Here is a 16461-nt window from a genome sequence, read left to right on the forward strand (position 1 = left end):
GCCGGAATTCTTACTGGTTGGTAGGTGATCAAATACTTATGTCATGTAATAAAATGCAAATTAATTACTTAAAAATCATACAATGTGATGTGTGTGTTTTGTGTGTATATATATATATATATATATATATATATATACACACACACACAAAAAAAGAAAAAAAGGGGGAGAATTCTAAGTAAGTCTATGGTATGTGCCTGTGTGTAGATGGGCCATCTTAAGTACGTACCTGTTTGCGGTGCTGCTCTCTGGCAGAGAGGAAAGGCGTGCAACTATTTTTATCCGTCTGGGAACAGGAGCCCCTTTGTGAAGCAACTATGGAGGAAAGGAAATGGATTGGAAACTGAAGTCCGCTCTGTAGAAATAGCGTTACTTACCCACATTCATCCACTTCTTCTGACCCAATCATTCTATCAATACATACACGCAAGCACACTTGCGCACCGCTCACTCACGCACAACTGCACAACAAGCACTCAAAAAGCACAGTCGTACATCTAAAAAGGCTGATACACAATACACAGGCACGCACACACACTCACCCACGCTCACATCTCTGTGTCACATTTGTTCACACACACTCAAATTGGCCCATCCATTCAGTAGGAGTGCTTTAAGCATGGGACTGGATGTGCTTCCTCCTCTGTTTGCTTTCCTGGCCACATGACATTGCACAACCCCGGGTTTCATTTCTCTGAGCACTGTGTGTCTTGCTCTCTCGCTTTCTCTTCATCTCTCTCTCTCTCTCTCTCTCTCAAGTGATATTTGTCTTGTCCTCTCTCTCTCTCTCTCTCTTCTCACTCACTCACTCTCTCTCTCTCTCGCTCTCTCTCTCTCTGTGTAGATCATCACTCCGTGTCGTCGGCTGATTCTGTGTGCGGACAACAGGAAAGAGATGGAGGACTGGATGTCAGCCCTGAAGAGCGTTCAGAACAGAGAACACTTTGAGGTGAGGGCAAGGTCAGAGGTCAGGGGTCACTCTTCTCTCCCTCTCTTCTCATCCAATCCCAGGGTGCATCCCAATAATCTCTCCTTCCTTCTGAAGTGTGCACTCGTTCACTACTCCCCACAAATTGTGAAACGTTAGATTGGTGTATCCATGGGCTAGAGGGAGTTTCCATATACCAGTAATTTCCTTCCAAATCCCTGAAGGTACGTAAACAAGACGCACCTTTCTAATCCATGTATATCTACGCTAATGTCTGCACAGGGTTTCTTAAACCTGGTCCTGTTGGACTTGACGGGTGCACGTTTTTGTTATAGCCCAACACTAACACACCTGATTCAACTTCTCATCAAAACAGGAAGCCTTTGATTAGTTGAAGCAAGTGTAGCCTATTAGTGGTGGGTAAGAAGAAGAACAGAAATCCAATCCTCTGTGGGTCCACAGGATCAGGGGGACGATTTAGGACTTATTTCCCCTCTCTCGTCTCCTCTGTTTCCCTCCCAGTCCACCCAGTATAGCATGGACCACTTCTCTGGGATGCATAACTGGTATGCCTGCTCCCACGCCCGCCCCACCTACTGCAACGTTTGCCGCGAGGCCCTCTCCGGAGTCACCTCGCACGGACTGTCCTGTGAAGGTACGTACCTCTCCGAACACATACACACACACACTGCCCTGGCTATATGCCAGCTAAAGGTCCGGATCCAGAATTCTAAATAATGTTAGGATCTGTTATGATTGTCATGGGTCTCGAGTATGTGTAATTTTAGCTGACTTGTCCGGGAGGGAGAGGGAGAGGGAGAGGGAGAGGGGGAGAATCATAGAATAATTTATGCTGCTGTTCTTGCTTTTCACGAGATTGGAGTGTAGCTTGTTGTTGTTGGCCAATCATAAGTCATCAAAGTGGCAATAGGCTACAGTCATAGAGCCTCAGTGTGTGGCAAAAGTTAGGAGATATCTAATCAATGGAAGACAGAATAAAAATGACGGAATTAAAAGTTAAAGGAGAAGGGTAGGCTACAACGACCAAGAGCCAACAGGTAGGCTGCTACTTAATATTCTAAGGAGTTGTTGTTATTTGTAACTGTAGGATGAGAAAGCGCATGCACTGCAGCCTCAATTAGCCTAGCTAGCTGATGTCAGCTAGAGTCACACGCTTGATGTAGTCATGCATTGCATGCTATGAATATGGGACCAAATACTTAACTTTTTACTACTATAATTCACATTTAAGGGAATTTGTCCCAATACTTTTGGTCCCCTAAAATGGGGGGACTATGTACAAAAAGTGCTGTAATTTCTAAATGGTTCACCCAATATGGATGAAAATACACTCAAATTAAAGCTGACAGTCTGCAATTTAACCTCATAGTCATTGTATAATTTCAGTGCTGGATTACAGATTCAAAAGAACAAAAAATTTGTCACTTTCCCAATTAAATTTTGGAGCTCACTGTATGTGATTGCGTCTCAATGTATTCAAGCTATGAAATGATTGTATTTGAAAATAACAATCTCTTTTTGGGCTTACTTGTGGTTCATTTGCAGTGTTCAAATTATTATAATTATGTTCCGGCCCCCGAGCATCCGCTCTGACAAATATCTGCCGCGGTCTGCCTAGAGGGAGTGATTCCCTTCCCAAAACTATTAACAAACGGCAATATAGAAGCTAGAGAGCAAAAGCAAAACGAAGTCCCAGACCCTTTATGTCCAAAAAGCTTGTAAAACATACATCTCTCCTCTTGGCTTTCTTAGAAGGAGCCTCAGGAATGTATGTGGAGCACAGCAGGGGGAGAATGAACCAAAACTGCTGTATATCACAGTTTGGGCCTTGAAGGCACATTGTATCGTTGTGGGAAGTGGGTTACACTGCTGCTGCTGATCTCTACATCTGCATCCCAAATGCCCCCCTATTCCCTGTGTAGTACACTACTTTGGGCTCTGGTAGTGCACTATATAAGGAATAGGGGGCCATTTGGGATGCTCTATCTGATGCTCCATGCTACATCTGTTCAAGCAACACTGTAATGCAATGCGGCAGGGAAGGGAAATGCTATAGCCAACACATAGTATCAGGGTGATCTTTAGTAACTTCACCCTCGTGTTATTCTATCCAAACGCAATGTCAAAGGTAATGCTATCTATCTAACACACCATCTGTCTCTGTGTACTGGTGTAATGTTGCGTCACAGTGTGTGCATGTGGGTGTCTGTGTGTCTGTCTTTTTGTATGTGTGTGTGTATCAATCTGATGCATTTCTCATTTTACATTTTAGTCATTTAGCAGACGCTTTTATCCAGAGCGACTTACAGGAGCAATTAGGGTTAAGTGCCTTGCTCAAGGGCACATCGACAGATTTTACACCTAATCAGCTCGGGGATTAGAACCAGCGACCTTTCGGTTACTGGCACAACACTCTTAACCACTAAGCTACCTGCCGCTTCTCCTTCCCACAGTGTGTAAATTCAAGGCCCACAAACGCTGTGCTGTCCGAGCCACCAACAACTGCAAGTGGACTACTCTGGCATCCATTGGGAAGGACATCATCGAAGATGAGGATGGGGTGAGTGCTGATCTTGGGTAGGTTTAGGATTGGGGGAGGGGAAGCTGATCCTAGATCTGTACCTAGGGGAAACATCACCCTGGAGCTGTGTGAGGGCTCCTCAAAAATAGGTCCCCTGAACCCCTGCTAGATAGGAGTGCAGTATAGCCGGTTTATTAAACATAATTAAAATTATGCAAAAGCATACCTAAAATATGTCATACAATATTAAAAAGAAAAAACATGCAACATAAAAAAACGGGTTAAAAAAATCCATAATATCCTATATGGACAGTGTATCAATAAATGTATGTACGTATAGCCTATATAGTATAAAGTTAAAGACGTCTGGAATTATACCTACAGTGAGGGGAAAAAGTATTTGATCCCCTGCTGATTTTGTACGTTTGCCCACTGACAAAGTAATGATCAGTCTATAATTTTAATGGTAGGTTTATTTGAACAGTGAGAGACAGAATAACAACAAAAAAATCCAGAAAAACGCATGTCAAAAATGTTATAAATTGATTTGCATTTTAATGAGGGAAATAAGTATTTGACCCCTCTGCAAAACATGACTTAGTACTTGGTGGAAAAACCCTTGTTGGCAATCAGAGGTCAGACGTTTCTTGTAGTTGGCCACCAGGTTTGCACACATCTCAGGAGGGATTTTGTCCCACTCCTCTTTGCAGATCTTCTCCAAGTCATTAAGGTTTCGAGGCTGATGTTTGGCAACTCGAACCTTCAGCTCCCTCCACAGATTTTCAATGGGATTAAGGTCTGGAGACTGGCAAGGCCACTCCAGGACCTTGATATGCTTTTTCTTGAGCCACTCCTTTGTTGCCTTGGCCGTGTGTTTTGGGTCATTGTCATGCTGGAATACCCATCCACGACCCATTTTCAATGCCCTGGCTGATGGAAGGAGGTTATCACCCAAGATTTGACGGTACATGGCCCCGTCCATCGTCCCTTTGATGCGGTGAAGTTGTCCTGTCCCCTTAGCAGAAAAACACCCCCAAAGCATAATGTTTCCACCTCCATGTTTGACGGTGGGGATGGTGTTCTTGGGGTCATAGGCAGCATTCCTCCTCCTCCAAACACGGCGAGTTGAGTTGATGCCAAAGAGCTCGATTTTGGTCTCATCTGACCACAACACTTTCACCCAGTTCTCCTCTGAATCATTCAGATGTTCATTGGCAAACTTCAGACGGGCATGTATATGTGCTTTCTTGAGCAGGGGGACCTTGCGGGCGCTGCAGGATTTCAGTCCTTCACGGCGTAGTGTGTTACCAATTGTTTTCTTGGTGACTATGGTCCCAGCTGCATTGAGATCATTGACAAGATCCTCCTGTGTAGTTCTGGGCTGATTCCTCACCGTTCTCATGATCATTGCAACTCCACGAGGTGAGATCTTGCATGGAGCCCCAGGCCGAGGGAGATTGACAGTTCTTTGTGTTTCTTCCATTTGCGAATAATCGCACCAACTGTTGTCACCTTCTCACCAAGCTGCTTGGTGATGGTCTTGTAGCCCATTCCAGCCTTGTGTAGGTCTACAATTCTGTCCCTGACATCCTTGGAGAGCTCTTTGGTCTTGGCCATGGTGGAGAGTTGATTGATTGCTTCTGTGGACATGTGTCTTTTATACAGGTAACAAACTGAGATTAGGAGCACTCCCTTTAAGAGTGTGCTCCTAATCTCAGCTCGTTACCTGTATAAAAGACACCTGGGAGCCAGAAATCTTTCTGATTGAGAGGGGATCAAATACTTATTTCCCTCATTAAAATGCAAATCAATTTATAACATTTCTGACATGCATTTTTCTGGATTTTTTTGTTGTTATTCTGTCTCTCACTGTTCAAATAAACCTACCATTAACATTATAGACTGATCATTTCTTTGTCAGTGGGCAAACGTACAAAATCAGCAAGGGATCAAATACTTTTTTCCCTCACTGTACAACAGGGTCAATCAGTTTGTTCTCAAAGCTAATTCCCATTCACTACTACATAAATAAATTATAATAAATAATATAAAAAATTAATATAAATAAATAAACACTCACTGCCCTTACTCATTCACTCACACTTTGGGTACAAAACATCCTGTGGGAACAAAGCACTAAAAGCAGTGGTGTAGTGTGTATAAAGCAGGACAGGGCTTGGTTTTGTACTGTGTGGTGGATATTTGAGAGGTAAGAGGATGCTGTTCAGACAAACTCACCAGAAAGAAACTATTTGTTTGCATTACTAAATATCTCAAGTCCGTTTTCAAATGTTTTTATCATATAGAGTTTAAAACTGCTGGAATAATATGCCACTGTGTTGTTAGTTTTGTGAAGAAATGCAGCCTACACATTTACACAGAACAAAAATATAAATGCAACATTGAAAGAGTCCCATGTTTCATGAGCTGAAATAAAAGATCCCAGAAATTTTCCAGACGCACAAAAAACGTATTTAAATCTTTGCCACAAATTTGTTTACGTCCCTGTTAGTGAGCATTTCTCCTTTGCAAATATAATCTATCCACCTGACAGGTGTGGCATATCAAGAAGCTGATTAAACAGCATGATCATTACACAGGTGCACCTTGTGCTGGGAACTATAAAAGGCCACTCTAAAATGTGCAGTTTGGTCACACAACACAATGCCACAGATGTCTCAAGTTTTGAGGGAGCGTGCAATTGGCATGCTGACTGCAGGAATGTCCACCAGAGCTTTTGCCAAATAATTTAATGTTAATTTCTCTGTCATAAGCTGCCTCCAAGTTCGCTTTAGAGAATTTGGCAGTATGTCCAACCGGCCTCACAACCGCAGACCACATGTAACCACGCCAGCCCAGGACCTCCACATCCGGCTTCCCTTTAGTGCAATTTGTTGTCTATGGGCAAAGGATGGTTCCCCTCTCTCTCTCCCTCTTTCTCTCCTGCCCTCTTTCTCCCTCCCTCCCTTCCTCCCTCTCTAACCCACTCTCTCGCTCTGTCTCTCAATTCAATTCTAAAGGCTTTATTGGCATGAAAAGTGTAACCACATAGTGTTTGCAAGGCAATGATGACAGAAATAAATACTTACTGAAAATAACAGTAACTTCTCCCTCACTGTAGATCTCTTTGCCTCACCAGTGGCTGGAGGGCAACCTGCCGGTCAGTGCTAAGTGTACAGTGTGTGACAAGACGTGTGGCAGTGTGCTCCGACTGCAGGATTGGCGCTGCCTCTGGTGCAAGGCCATGGTGAGTCTGCGTGCGTGCGTATTTGGGTATGTTTTTGAGGGATAAGTGCAAACTGCATTACTATACTTTTCAGCAGCCACAATACAGTAGTCATGTATTTTTTATTTCTGCATGCACTGATTCATGACACATTCACAACAGTCACTAGGCCATTGTACTTATCAGGTTGTTGACTCTACATACTTGTCGTAATGCTCTGTGTAGTGTGACTAAAAATAGAGTGTGTGTTTGTGTGTGTGTGCGCGCATGCGTGCATGCATGTTTATGTCCAGGTGCACATGGTGTGTAAGGAGCAGCTATCCACTAAGTGTCCTTTGGGGCAGTGTAAGGTGTCGGTCATCCCCCCCACAGCCCTCAACAGCATCGACTCAGACGGTGAGCTTTCCCTCCCCCAATCCTAACCTTAACTATTATTGGGGAAAGTGCTAAACTGACCCAAGATCAGGGGCAACTTCACTTTACACCTGTGTTTGTGGGTGAACAGGACACATAGGGATGTCTGCGTGACCGGCCAGGGAGTGTTCATTAGGCCTAGGGTTGCGAAATTCAAAACTTTCCCAAAATTCCCAGGTTTTCCAGAAATCCCAGTTGGAAGACTCTCGGAATTATAAGGTAATAAGCACAAAATTCAGAATTTTCCAACAATTTTTTAAGCAAAACCTGGACATTTTGGGAATGTTAACGTAGCATTTTTTGTTTTGTTTTATACGCTCTTTCTTATTAGATGTTAGGGGCTGGTTTCCCAGACACAGATTAAGCCTATTCCTGGACTAAAAAGCATGCTCAATGGAGATTCTCCATTAATCTGTGTCCGGGAAACCGACCCTAGAAGTTCAGGTGTGTGCCAGAGTCTGGTATAGCGGTTAAAGCTCCTGACTCCGGACCTTGTTTACTCTCCTGGCAACAGGGGTTGGATGCTGTTCCTGTCTGTGGCCCTCTATGTGCCTGTCATTGGTCCTCATCTGCCTGTCATTGGTCCTCATCTGTCTGTTACTGTTTTTCATTGTTCCTCATCTGCCTGTCATTGGTCCTCAGGGTTCTGGAAGGCCACCTGCCCGCCCTCCTGCACCAGCCCTCTCCTGGTGTTCGTCAACAGTAAAAGCGGAGACAACCAGGGCATCAAGTTCCTGCGGCGCTTTAAACAGCTGCTCAACCCCGCCCAAGTCTTTGACCTCATGAACGGGGGGCCGCACCTCGGGTGAGTCTGCCCTGTGTGCGTGCATACGTGCATGCGTCTTACATGCTGTGTGTGTTTCCGACGGCACTGTGTGTATTGCTGCTTGTCTTAGAGGGCTCTCTCTTCTGTATCTCTCCTAGTTTGCGGCTCTTTCAGAAGTTCGACACGTTCCGGATCCTAGTGTGTGGGGGTGACGGCAGCGTGGGCTGGGTCCTCTCTGAGATCGACACTCTGACGCTCCACAAACAGGCAAGTTCACACACCCCCCCTTCATCTGCACTGAGCTGAAAATAAACTTCCATCAGTTGGGCTACAACCACTGAATCTTGGGCTCTTTCTCAATTCGTGTTTCCTTGATTACTCACGTTCTTGGACATCAGACTTTCTCATCCAATGGGTTTTGGGAAGGAGGCGAGGAGAGAACTCGAGAAAAGACGAATTGAGAAAGAGCTTTGGCTACGCTCCCATCATCCCTAAGCAAGCCCTGAGCCTAGCAGGCAGCTCTGGCTACTGTGCCAGCCAGCCAGCCGCTCTCATGTTTCCCTTGTTCCTCTTTCAACAATCTAGTAACAAAGATACCGTTTTGTCACACTGCCTGCCTCTATTAGATAGATGGACAGATAAACAAACAGACACTGCCCTCTGCTGGTTGTGAGGTAGTGAAGTCCTGGCTTTCCGGACTCTGTTCACATGTATTCGTTTTTCTCGATTACACGAACTCTTTGCTCGAAACAGGGTTCACTTTTGCAAAACAGTTACCAAATCCCACTAAACTCAATTGTGTTTGCCAAAACAACACTTTTCTCTTTCAAAATGCACTAACACCATCAACTTAAAATACCTGTCATAAAATAACTCTTATCAAAACAGTATCATTTGTCGTTTAATGAGGAGATGACTTTTGCAACATCCTAGAGCATGTAATACATGTGAAAAATCAAGCTGAAACCATCAAAACAGCATAATTTGTCAATGAATGAGTAGGTAATTTCACCATTCAATAGATAATAACTATAACCATCAATATGCATTTCTATGACAAAAACAAAATGGTAGGAGTTACTAATCAAAGATTTTGTATAAGTGAGCTGTATTCATGTTTTCTGAATTAGGATTAAATGGGGGAGAACAGGGCTAAATGTAACAGGGGTCAGTTGTAACAGGATAAATAACTTGTTGTGTTGCAGTGCCAGCTGGGTGTTCTGCCCCTGGGGACAGGAAATGACCTCGCCCGTGTCCTGGGCTGGGGCTCGGCCTGCGACGACGACACACAGCTGCCTCAAATACTGGAGAAGCTTGAGAGGGCCAGCACCAAGATGCTTGACAGGTAAGAGAGGGAGGGAGGGAGGAGGACAGAGAGAGGGAGGGAGGAGGTAGAGGGGGGAGAAGTTGTAGAGAGCCAGCACCGAGATGCTCGACAGGTAGGTGAGGGAGAGGGAGGAGGACGGTGAGGAGTGAAAGAAAAAGAGACTTAGGGAGGAGGAGAGAGAACAGGGGGTGAGGGAAATAATCACCAAGATGCTTGACAGGTGAGAGAGGGATGAAGAGGGAGGAAGAGCAGGTAACTAACTGTTAAAAAGACACCATTAAAGGAACCATATGCAGAAATCGCTCCACCATTTCCTGGTTGTTAAAATTCTAACAGTTGGCCCAATTTCAGTTTATGTGACAAAACAAGCAGTAATTGTGTAGAGAATCATTGTACTATCGAAACCGCTGTGAAATATGTTTCCCATAACCAGAAATATTGTATTTTAAGCTGTTTGAAGCTTGTGTACAAAACCGAAAATAAAAGACGAAAAAACTAAACTTAAGAACGGGAAACATAGAAATAGAGCACATAGAACAGATCTACTGCTTCTTAGACTTGCTTTCAATGAGAATGACAGATCTATAACTCAATTATTTATGTGAATTTGGTCGGGTCGCCCAAAAAGTTACATATTGTAGCTTTAAGCCAGCTATCATTACTCAAAGGAGTTTCTCCTGGTCAGGTCAGGAAGAAAAAACTCCCAGCCCGTAAACTATCCATTGTTTTTATTTTGTGCCCAGGTGGAGTATTATGGTGTACGAGACGAAGTTCCCGCGGCAACATTCCAGCTCCATGGTGACGGAGGATTGCAGCGATGACTCTGAGGTACCTGTCAATTACATACATTCCTGTCATACACATCCTGATAATTTTAATTGAATTAGAGTACAATTGCAGTTACATGCCATTTATGGAGTCATTAGACACTTGTCTTCAGATATACAGTGAGGGAAAAAAGTATTTGATCCCCTGCTGATTTTGTACGTTTGCCCACTGACAAAGACATGATCAGTCTATAATTTTAATGGTAGGTTTATTTGAACAGTGAGAGACGGAATAACAACAAAAAAATCCAGAAAAACGCATGTCAAAAATTTTATGAATTGATTTGCATTTTAATGAGGGAAATAAGTATTTGACCCCTCTGCAAAACATGACTTAGTACTTGGTGGCAAAACCCTTGTTGGCAATCAAAGAGGTCAGACATTTCTTGTAGTTGGCCACCAGGTTTGCACACATCTCAGGAGGGATTTTGTCCCACTCCTCTTTGCAGATCTTCTCCAAGTCATTAAGGTTTCGAGCCTGACATTTCGAGCCTGACCTTCACAGATTTTCTATGGGATTAAGGTCTGGAGACTGGCTTGGCCATTCCAGGACCTTAATGTGCTTCTTCTTGAGCCACTCCTTTGTTGCCTTGGCCATGTGTTTTGGGTCATTGTCATGCTGGAATACCCATCCACGACCCATTTTCAATGCCCTGGCTGAGGGAAGGAGGATCTCACCCAAGATTTGACGGTACATGGTGCCGTCCATCGTCCCTTTGATGCGGTGAAGTTGTCCTGTCCCCTTAGCAGAAAAACACCCCCAAAGCATAATGTTTCCACCTCCATGTTTGACGGTGGGGATGGTGTTCTTGGGGTCATAGGCAGCATTCCTCCTCCTCCAAACACGGCGAGTTGAGTTGATGCCAAAGAGCTCGATTTTGGTCTCATCTGACCACAACACTTTCAACCAGTTCTCCTCTGAATCATTCAGATGTTCATTGGCAAACTTCAGACGGGCCTGTATATGTGCTTTCTTGAGCTCAGCTGGTAGAGCACGGCGCTTATAACGCCAAGGTAGTGGGTTCGATCCCCGGGACCACCCATACACAAAAAAAATGTATGCACGCATGACTGTAAGTCGCTTTGGATAAAAGCGTCTGCTAAATGGCATATTATTATTTATTATTATTGAGCAGGGGGACCTTGCGGGCGCTGCAGGATTTCAGTCCTTCACGGCGTAGTGTGTTACCAATTGTTTTCTTGGTGACTATGGTCCCAGCTTCCTTGAGATCATTGACAAGATCCTCCCGTGTAGTTCTGGGCTGATTCCTCACCGTTCTCATGATCATTGCAACTCCACGAGGTGAGATCTTGCATGGAGCCCCAGGCCGAGGGAGATTGACAGTTCTTTTGTGTTTCTTCCATTTGCGAATAATCGCACCAACTGTTGTCACCTTCTCACCAAGCTGCTTGGCGATGGTCTTGTAGCCCATTCTAGCCTTGTGTAGGTCTACAATCTTAACCCTGACATCCTTGGAGAGCTCTTTGGTCTTGGCCATGGTGGAGAGTTTGGAATCTGATTGATTGATTACTTCTGTGGACAGGTGTCTTTAACAGGTAACTATTAAATAACTAACTCTGCCCAACAACACTAACTCTCCCCCTCCCATGAACTGAAATTGTAGCTTATCCACATGAGTTTGTTGTTGTAATATTGTTTGACTTACATTGTTGTATATACAGTTGAAGTCGGAAGTTTACATACATCTTCGCCAAATACATTTAAACTCAGTTTTTCACAATTCCTGACATTTAATCCTAGTAAAAATTCCCTGTCTTAGGTCAGTTAGGATCACCACTTTATTTTAAGAATGTGAAATGTCAGAATAATAGTAGAGATAATTATTTATTTCAGCTTTTATTTATTTCATCACATTCCCAGTGGGTCAGAAGTTTACATACACTCAATTAGTATTTGGTAGCATTGCCTTTAAATTGTTTAACTTGGGTCAAACGTTTCAGGTAGACTTCCACAAGCTTCCCACAATAATTTGGGTGAATTTTGGCCCATTCCTCCTGACAGAGCTGGTGTAACTGACTCAAGTTTGTAGGCCTCCTTGCTCGCACACACTTTTTCAGTTCTGCCCACACATTTTCTATAGGATTGAGGTCAGGGCTTTGTGATGGCCACTCCAACACCTTGACTTTGTTGTCCTTAAGCCATTTTGCCACAACTTTGGAAGTATGCTTGTGGTCATTGTCCATTTGGAAGACCCATTTGCGACCAAGCTTTAACTTCCTGACTGATGTCTTGAGATGTTGCTTCAATATATCCAATAACAACAGTTCTATTTTTGTTTCATCAGACCATAGGACATTTCTCCAAAAAGTACAATCTTTGTCCCCATGTGCAGTTGCAAACCGTAGTCTGGCTTTTTTATGGCGGTTTTGGAGCAGTGGCTTCTTCCTTGCTGAGTGGCCTTTCAGGTTATGTCGATATAGGACTCGTTTTACTGAGGATATAGATACTTTTGTACCTGTTTCCTCCAGCATCTTCACAAGGTCCTTTGCTGTTGTTCTGGGATTGATTTGCACTTTTCGCACCAAAGTACGTTCATCTCTAGGAGACAGAACGTGTCTCCTTCCTGAGCGGGATGACGGCTGCATGGTCCCATGGTGTTTATACTTGCGTCCTATTGTTTGTACAGATGAACGTGGTACCTTCAGGCGTTTGGAAATTGCTCCCAAGGATGAACCAGACTTGTGGAGGTCTACAATTTTTTTTCTGAGGTCTTGACTTCTGACCCACTGAAATTGTGATACAGTGAATTATTAGTGAAATAATCTGTCTGTAAACAAGCTGCTGCCAAGCATTTGTGTGCGTATGCGTGTGTCTGTGCCTGTGTGTGTGTGTCTATTTCACAGTCCCCGCTGTTCCATAAAGTGTATTTTTATCTGTTTTTTTAATATGATTATACAGCTTGCATCAGTTACCTGATGTGGAATAGAGTTCCATGTAGTCATGGCTCTATGTAGTACTGTGCTCCTCCCATAGTCTGTTCTGGACTTGGGGATTGTGAAGAGACCTCTGGTGGCATGTCTTGTGGTGTATGCATGGGTGTCCGAGCTGTGTGCTAGGAGTTTAACAGAAGGCTCGGTGCATTCAGCTTGTCAACACTTCTTACAAAAACAATTAGTGATGAAGTCAATCTCTCCTCCACTTTGAGCCATGAGAGATTGTCAGACTTCTCCCCATTTTAGTTACTGTCGTATCAACATGTTTTGACCATGAATGCACTGTATGTGGTGATGCTGTGCAGTTGAAGACACATTTCCTAAAGACTAGCCTGTTTTCGACCTTGATTGTTACCTGTGCCACAGGTGCAACATATTCTGACCTACGAGGACTCTGTGGCGGCCCACCTGTCCAAGATCCTGACTTCAGATCAGCACTCAGTGGTCATCTCCTCGGCTAAGTATGTCTGTCGCTTCAATCAGTCTGCCTACCTGCTATGTCCATACCGTTTCTTATGTCCAGCTTCACTATCGCAAGTGTATTTAGGAGTAGGTTTCCGTTGCCCTGACTGTGTTGTGCGTGTTCGTAGGGTACTGTGTGAAACAGTGAAGGACTTTGTGGCTCGAGTGGGGAAGGCCTATGAGAAGAACAAGGAGAGCTCAGAGGAGTCAGAGGCTATGGCCAAAAAGGTAAGCTGTGAGGAACCATTGCTTTGTACCAATTATCTCACCTTCCTCCCAACGTGTGCAGTTGTTCACATCCCTTCACTGATTTTATGTAAATAATTGGTATAGGAAATATGGTGGATAATCCCTCCAGCCATGTTTGCACTAATGAAGTGAATACGATCTGTGTTGATTGGTTGCAGTGTGGGGTTCTGAAGGAGAAGCTGGACTCGCTGCTGAAGACACTCAACGAGGAGGCACAGGCATCTACTATGATGCCTGCCCCTCCTCCCACCATCACTGAGGAGCAGGAAGAGGGCGAGGAGGTTCTTGTGCCATCACCCGCCCGCCCCCCGTGCTCCCCCAGGCCCCTGACAGCCATCTTTAAACCCAGGGAACAGCTGATGCTGAGAGCCAACAGCCTGAAGAAAGCCATCAGGCAGATTATCGAGCACACTGAGAAAGGTGAGATGTTACCTTCCTACTGCTACTTCTGTTCTGTTGGGGTCAATTCAGAAAGTAACCTGAATTTCCAATTCCAATTCAGACCTCCATGAAAAGCAGTTGCCACAGTAGAGCAGGACTCCTTGTAGCCATGTCTCAGATCAGACTTGCAGAGTATGAAAGTTATTGGAATTTCAGTTTACTTCCTGAATTGAGTGAGGTGAAATGGAATGGACGTACCCCGACCCTGAGATAATATAGTTGCTGTCTATACTCATCCAAAAGAGAGTGGTTTTACCTCTCTCCTCTAAGTTTTCAACATACAGTGCCTTTGGAAAGTATTCAGACCCCTTCACTTTTTCCACATTTTGTTACATTACAGCCTTATTCTAAAATTGATTAAATTGTTTTTTTCCCTCATCAATCTACACACAATACCCCATAATGACAAAGCAAAAACAGTTTTTTTGATTTTATTATAATAAAAAAAAAACTCCCGGAAATATCACATTTACATAAGTATTCAGACCCTTTACTCAGTACTTTGTTGAAGAACCTTCGGCAGCGATTACAGCATTGAGTCTTCTTTGGTATGACGCTACTAGCTTGGCACGTGTATTTGGGGAGTTTCTCCCATTCTTCTCTGCAGATCCTCTCAAGCTCTGTCAGGTTTGATGGGGAGCGTTGCTGCACAGCTATTTTCAGGTCTCTCCTTAGATGTTTGATGGTGTTCAAGTCCGGGCTCTGGCTGGGCCATTCAAGGACATTCAGAGACTTGTCCCGAAGCCCCCTTAGGGCCGTTGTCCTGTTGGAAGGTGCCAGGTTTCCTCCAGACATGACGCTTGGCATTCAGGCCAAAGAGTTCAATCTTGGTTTCATCAGACCAGAGAATCTTGTTTTTCATGGTCTGAGAGTCCTTTAGGTGCCTTTTACTGAAGAGTGGCTTCTGTCTGGCCGCTCTACAAGGCCTGATTGGTGGAGTGCTACAGAGATGGTTGTCCTTCTAGAAGGTTCTCCCATCTCCACAGAGGAACTCTTGAGCTCTGTCAGAGTGACCATCGGTTTCACCTCCCTGACCTAGGCCCTTCTCCCCTGATTGCTCAGTTTGGCCGGGTGGACAGCTCTAGAAAGAGGCTTGGTGGTTCCAAACTTCTTCCATTTAAGAATGATGGTGGCCACTGTGTTCTTGGGGACCTTCAATGCTGCAGACATTTTTTCGTACCCTTCCCCAGATCTGTGCCTCGACACAATCCTGTTTCAGAGCTCTACGGACAATTCCTTCGACCTCATGGCTTGGTTTTTGCTCTGACATGCACTGTCAACTGTGGGACCTTATATAGACCGGTGTGTGCCTTTCCAAATCATGTCCAATCAATTGAATTTAACACCGGTGGACTCCAATCAAGTTATAAAAACATCTCAAGGATGATCAATGGAAACAGGATGCACCTGAGCTCAACTTCGAGTCTCATAGCAAAGGGTCTGAATACTCATGAAAATAAGGTATTTCTGTTTTTTATTATTATTATTTGCGAAAATGTCTAACCTGTTTTCGCTTTGTCATTATGAGGTATTGTGTGTAGATTGCTGATAATTTGTATTTAATCCATTTTAGAATAAGGCTGTAATGTAACAAAATATGGAAAAACCAAGGGGTCTGAATACTTTCCGAAGGCACTGTACCTACTCTTGTTGCTGAACGGTCTTCCTCTCCATTCTTCTATCAGTGGTGGACGAGCAGAATGCCCAGACTCAGGAGGTGTTTTCTCTGGGGGCAGAGGAGGAGGAGGAGGAGGAAGAGCATGACAAGCTGTTTTTGCAGTCGTCCTACAGTGGGAACGCCTGTAACAGCACCAGGAGCCATCCAGTCCGCAGAGGTCAGTCATTGAACCCTGAGTCTCCTAACCTGGGTCGTAAGAAAACAGACCGAACCAGGGAAGGACTACCTTTTAAAGTGTTTTTCATTGCGTGCCCTAATGCACACGGACGGCCCAGACAAAACGGATCATTTTAATTAATGATGCGTGCCCATTTATTCTTGAAGATTATCACTTCTAAATGTGTGTTGTTTTTCAAATTAAAGAGTGGGCCTTAAATCAACATCCCAGTGTCTCATGTCTTTCTGTGTCTCTGCTTGATCCCGTAGTGTCCAAGACTCCTTGTGAAAAGCTCATCAGCAAAGGAAGCCTGTCAATGGGCAGCTCTGCGTCACTTCCTGCCCAGACAGGAAGTCGAGAGAACATGCCGATGCTCAACACCAAGATCCTCTACCCAAGTAAGGGCACAAGTTCTCACCAGCTCTGTACCAAGGGCCTTCAGTTCCCCAATCCCAAATCGACCCCTACCCCCTTGGATACTTGTGTAAA

At 44.3% G+C, this 16461-nt stretch overlaps 1 protein-coding gene across 6 annotated transcripts in view; it reads left to right on the forward strand.

The window, feature by feature from the left end:
* Window positions 1–16461, forward strand: part of LOC121561928 (diacylglycerol kinase delta) — an 85679-nt gene that overhangs the window by 41442 nt on the left and 27776 nt on the right. For 5 of the 6 annotated variants that reach the window (XM_041874369.1, XM_041874353.2, XM_041874360.2 and 2 more), the window contains 14 exons: window positions 845–949; window positions 1451–1583; window positions 3403–3509; window positions 6592–6717; window positions 6990–7092; window positions 7753–7915; window positions 8035–8143; window positions 9082–9221; window positions 9947–10031; window positions 13352–13446; window positions 13576–13675; window positions 13855–14116; window positions 15823–15972; window positions 16242–16370. In XM_041874369.1, coding sequence (XP_041730303.1) covers window positions 845–949; window positions 1451–1583; window positions 3403–3509; window positions 6592–6717; window positions 6990–7092; window positions 7753–7915; window positions 8035–8143; window positions 9082–9221; window positions 9947–10031; window positions 13352–13446; window positions 13576–13675; window positions 13855–14116; window positions 15823–15972; window positions 16242–16370 — 1807 coding nt within the window. The remainder of the gene's footprint in view (window positions 1–844; window positions 950–1450; window positions 1584–3402; window positions 3510–6591; window positions 6718–6989; window positions 7093–7752; window positions 7916–8034; window positions 8144–9081; window positions 9222–9946; window positions 10032–13351; window positions 13447–13575; window positions 13676–13854; window positions 14117–15822; window positions 15973–16241; window positions 16371–16461) is intronic. The other variant, XM_041874366.2, reaches the window with a different exon arrangement.

The sequence above is a fragment of the Coregonus clupeaformis genome, chromosome 5 (genome assembly GCF_020615455.1).
Source record: "Coregonus clupeaformis isolate EN_2021a chromosome 5, ASM2061545v1, whole genome shotgun sequence".
Lineage (NCBI taxonomy): Eukaryota > Metazoa > Chordata > Actinopteri > Salmoniformes > Salmonidae > Coregonus > Coregonus clupeaformis.